The sequence below is a fragment of the Manihot esculenta genome, chromosome 1, assembly GCF_001659605.2.
Source record: "Manihot esculenta cultivar AM560-2 chromosome 1, M.esculenta_v8, whole genome shotgun sequence".
In the NCBI taxonomy this organism is placed as follows: Eukaryota; Viridiplantae; Streptophyta; class Magnoliopsida; order Malpighiales; family Euphorbiaceae; genus Manihot; species Manihot esculenta.
This window is the reverse complement of record NC_035161.2, coordinates 28140532-28145898: the sequence shown is the minus strand read 5'-3', so window position 1 is coordinate 28145898 and position 5367 is coordinate 28140532. Positions and strand designations below refer to the sequence as shown.

Sequence of the window (5367 nt, the reverse complement as noted above, 5' to 3'; positions counted from 1 at the left end):
GTTGTTAATCCCTTTTTGGTTACATGATCTTTTAATGAAATGTTTTATGATGTTATGTAAACCAAACTTAATAAATGTTATGTTACCCCATTGGAGCAATTGATGAGGACTCCAGTGTGGGGTTGATGATTATGTATATGATTAGTGCATGCACAGGTTGAGTTTGGTGAATGAATGAAAAGAAAAGTTCAAAATTTTTATGTATGTGTTGATCATGTATGGGATTAAACAGGTATACAGGATGAATGTTTGGCTTGCTACGGGTCCCGACGGCCTTAAGCCGATCTGGATCCTAGCGCCGGTAGCGGTCCGATTTCCGGATCGTTACAGTTAGAAAATAAAAATTAAAAGATATATAATTACATAAAATTAATGGTTTAATATTTTTTAAAACTATATCATTAATACATAAAAGATAGTTTGTTTGAAAAACACTTTATTTTTAAAATTATAAATTTTAATACGTAAACTATATCATTAATACATACAATATAAGTAAGATCCATTTCTTCTTATAAAATAAATCAATATAAAAATGATGAGAGATATTGTAGGTGGCGTAATGACGAATATATTTATATCTATATTTTTTTGTGATATTGAGTAATTAGTATTGAATTTTACGACAGAATTGGATCGAACCTAATTTTTGTTGTCGACGTTCGATAGAGACTTACGATAACTTTTCAAAAAAGAAATTTCGAGATGCACGACTTTCAAAAGTGTAACGAGGACCGCAGGCTTGATCACAAAGTTTGATATGGAAATTCTATCGTTTAGGAAGCCAATTTTGTATTTTAATTAATTTTTAGATATTTTAAGTATTTTCATAGTTTTGCATATTATGATTTTGTTTCTATTATAAACAGTCTCCTGTAACTATTAAAAACTTACTTTTCAATTTTTTAGAAATTTTAATAAAATTTTTAATTTTTTAGCATATTTTTTTCTTTTATTTTATCTTATTCAAACGATATTAATTAAAATTTTTACGGAGTCTAAATAGTTTTTTATCATTTTGCCAAAACAATTGACTATAATATATTAAAACATGCCCAGTAATCTAACATTCAACATATTCTAGAGCAATGCCAGTGAAGACCAAGCTCCGATTATATAGCCTAGCATATCTCCACGCATGTGCTCACATGGCTCACATTTCACATTATTATAACTCGATCAAGCACCTAAGCTTCCTCTATAAAAGCCCTTAAGCTACTTCATTTCTCTTCACTCTTCCACCATACAAAGCTTATTTCTCAAGAACCATTCAATAACTTCTTTGAGAAATGGCTTCAAGAGCTGCAGCCTCCATTGCGTTGTTGCTCACTCTCAACCTCCTCTTCTTCACTATGGGGAGCGCTGCGACTTGCCCTGTGGATGCCCTAAAGTTCAAAGTATGTGCGAATGTGTTGGGTCTAATTAAGATCCCACCAGATGCACCTTGCTGCAGCCTCATTGCTAATCTTGTTGACCTTGAAGCTGCTCTTTGCCTTTGCACTGCCATCAAAGCTAATGTCTTGGGCATTAACCTCACCATACCCGTCGACTTGAGCTTGGTGCTCAACAACTGCGGCAAAAAGGTTCCAGAAGGATTCCAGTGCCCATAATTGTTTCTTACCGTCGTATATTTGTTTCAGCATTGATATTTTGGATTGTTTTGTTATCAACACTTGTACTAAACCAATAACTTCTTAGTGTTACTCTTTGTATCGATGCATGGAGAAGGCTTTTTGCCTTCTTCATCATCGCCTGTATTCCTTTTTCTGATAAGCAATAATTTGCATTCCTTCATTGTCAACACTAGTGTTGAATCCCAGTAATAAACTAGATACATTAAATATGTTTTGTAAGCTTTCCTCTTTCAACATATATTTTGAACACTTTAGAATGATATGGTAATTTCTAAGATCAAATATCATGGTTTCTGATTGTCTCACTAATTGACGATAACCAAGGGAGGACGTAGAATTGAAATTGAAGGGATCAAAATTATACCGTTGACTGTGCGGTTATCAAAGCCGGTCAAAAATAACTTTTTTGGTTATCAACAATTTTACAACTGTAGATGGTGGCAAAAGGATCGAATCCACAGGGAATTGATACTTATCTATTTTTCTTATCAAGACCAAGAAAATAAACTGAAAGCAAAATAAATTGAACGTAAGTAAACTTAAAGTAAAATAAAGGGAGGGGTTTTGAGATTGATTCAATTAAACTAATAATGAAAGTAATAAAGTAAGCGAATAATAAAAATAAAGAGATTCAATTATGAGAAAAACTCTAGTTGAAGAATTGGATCCACTTCAGTTATTTGGATTGATCATTGATACTTAGGTTTCTTTATTTGATTCAATAAATTAGTTATGGAGATGGAAGATACTTCTCACCACCATATCTCTCCTTAAGCATAAATTAATTAGGGAACGTTCTCTAATCAATCACTAATCAACAAGTTGCCAAGGAACGTCCTTGGGCCTTAGGCATCTAACAACTGTCAATCGCATTAAGAAATAGAGAGATCTAATTCTAGCTACCCAAACGCATGGTGATATCGCTAGATCATACAATTTTCTTATTTTTTACACCAAGAGTTACTTGTATTTAAACAATCCAAGCAATTACGGACTTAAAACTATCCAAACTAACAATTTATTACTTTGCAATCAAAAATCAATTCGCCATATTGATCAAAATAATAAAGTAACAATGGAATTAAGCATGAGATTGTATGAATATTGAAAAATAAAAGTTAAACAATATGTGTTCAGATCTCCCAATCCATAAACCAACTAAAGTATCAACCAATCTTCAACTAGAAATAAAAGTTTCAGCCACTAATAGCTGAAACAAAACAAAAAATAAAGAAAGAGATGAAGAAGAGATGTGGCCACTTGCAATCCCGTATGTGTGTCTAAGGGAGAGTAGAAAAAGAATGGGGAGGCTTCTTATGTGTATTTTTTTAGTTGAAAGTGTTGCCCTAGGTCTTCTTGCTGTCCAAGTTGGTCTTCTTTGCTGTCCAAGTTGCTGCTCTTGCTGCCCAAGTTGCTGCCCTTGCCGCCCAAGTGTACATTAGTGAGGTGGAGCCTTTTTTTGAATTTTGAATTTTGAATGTACAAGACTTGAGGGGCAAGTATGTCTTCTTTGGCTTCCTTAACAAGCGAAATTTTGAATTTCAAATTTTGAATGTGCATTTTCTTGAGATTTGACTTCCTTAATAAGGAAAGAGATTCTTGAAAATTTGAAATTTGAATTCCAAATTACTCTGGTGACTGCACTTTGCTTATTTTCTATTTTTTTTATTTAACACTTTCCTTAATAAACTGAATCTTGAATTTTGAATTTTGAATACTCTTGGAGATTTGAAATTTGAATTTCAAATCACTTTCCTTATTTATCTCCTTTTCAGTTGTAACTTGGCATGCTTTAAGGGCATTTTCTCTAAATGATCTTTTTACATCATTTTCTGCAAAATAAGATTAAAACCACAAAATTAGATAGAAAAAATGTAAATTAACATAATAGCAATATGACAAAATGATTTAAATTTGAACTGATCAACCGTCTACTTCGTGATTTCATGCCTTAAGAAGTCCATCTCATGTCCATAGAGATCGAATATAATTGACTGCGGACTGATTTAAATGACTTATTTGTAAATTAAAAGAATTTTACACAAAAAAAAAGTCAAAATGAACAAAAAAATATCAACTAAATTGATAAAATTTTAATATTTTTTTATTTGAAATTTTTTAATTGAATTACCTTAAACGAAATAAGTTTAAATATACTGTGATTATCTTATAAGAAAAAAATTTAAATAAATTTTTACAAAATCACGTAAGAAATTAATTTCTTTTAAAATAAAAAATTTAAATTTTTTCATTTTAAATAAAAAAATTATTATTAAATTATTATGAAATTTTTCATTGTAAAAGGAAGGTATAAAATTTTTACGCAATTTTCAATTAGCTGAACCCATATATTCTTATCTAAATGTTAGTTGTGAATAATTCCTCATTTTATTTGTCTTTCATCTCCATGTAATGAAATAATTAAAATATATTTTTATTTTTAAATTTTAACTTGATCAGCAGGCACATGGAAGGAAGGAACCTTCTTGATTATTTTTATTATTAATGGAGTGAAATATTTGCCTTCTAGAATTGAAGGTAAATAAAACTATGAATTCAATGATCATTAATAATCTCACGAGGTGCATTGACTTTAATAAATAAATAATCCTAATTAAAACCATGGTGGAAGCTCGTGGGATTATTGAAGATTTTGTAATGCCAGCTATGTATATTTGCCCCCGTATTGGCAATCATCATATATAAAACTTGGCCAAGTAGCTAGTCTAACGTTCAACATGCGCAATGCCAGTTATGACAAATCTCCAATTATATAGCCTAGCATCGCGACGTCCTCACATGGCTCACGTTCCACATTATTTTAACTCAACCAAGCGCCTTATCTTCCTCTATAAAACCCCTTAAGCTACTCATTTCTCTTCACTCTTGCACCACACAAAGCTTATTTCTCAAGAACCATTCAATATCTTGTTTCAGAAATGGCTTCAAGAGCTGCAGCCTCCATTGCCTTGCTGCTCACTCTCAACCTCCTCTTCTTCACTATGGGGAGCGCTGCCACTTGCCCTGTGGATGCCCTAAAGTTCAAAGTATGTGCGAATGTGTTGGGTCTAATTAAGATCCCACCAGATGCACCTTGCTGCAGCCTCATTGCTGATCTTGTTGATCTTGAAGCTGCTCTTTGCCTTTGCACTGCCATCAAAGCTAATGTCTTGGGCATTAACATCAGCTTACCCGTCGACTTGAGCTTGGTGCTCAACAACTGCGGCAAGAAGGTTCCAGAAGGATTCCAGTGTCCATGAGTCGTTCCTTTATCGTGGTATTGTTATCAACACTAGCACTAAACCAATAAATTCTTCCTTATCATCTTCAATCCTTTTTTCGTTTTTTTGTTAAGTGATAAGCTGTACTCCTTTAGTGAATCATCCATATTGTTAAATGCTATAGTGTTTAATATTCCAATAATAAGATATGTTAACGTGATGTTTGTAATCTTTTCTCTTCCAATATATATATTTTTTTTATAAGAACAGAAATTTTGTTAATAATCTAAGAAAAATTTAGCATGACACACGCCACTAGTTCAACCCTAAAATTAAATAATCTAAACCTAAATATTTGCATCCTAAATGAAAAAATTTGAAGAATCTCAAACGAACAAGATACAATCAAAACCAAAGCAACGGCAGCTTAACGGATAAGAACTGAAAGCAAAGAGGAGAGCAATAAACATCAAAACATAAAAAATCATGACCAAAACAGAAAATTACATAAC

At 32.1% G+C, this 5367-nt stretch overlaps 2 protein-coding genes across 2 annotated transcripts; both read left to right on the top strand.

Moving 5' to 3' along the window:
• Window positions 1-1239: 1239 nt before the first annotated feature.
• LOC110622153 (14 kDa proline-rich protein DC2.15) lies at window positions 1240-1799 on the top strand. Its single transcript, XM_021766569.2, has one exon. The coding sequence runs from the start codon at window positions 1290-1292 to the stop codon at window positions 1608-1610; it is 321 nt and encodes a 106-aa protein (XP_021622261.1). The 5' UTR covers window positions 1240-1289; the 3' UTR covers window positions 1611-1799.
• A 2713-nt stretch (window positions 1800-4512) lies between these two features.
• Window positions 4513-5084, top strand: LOC110622145 (14 kDa proline-rich protein DC2.15). Its single transcript, XM_021766554.2, has one exon. The coding sequence runs from the start codon at window positions 4574-4576 to the stop codon at window positions 4892-4894; it is 321 nt and encodes a 106-aa protein (XP_021622246.1). The 5' UTR covers window positions 4513-4573; the 3' UTR covers window positions 4895-5084.
• Window positions 5085-5367: the final 283 nt, after the last annotated feature.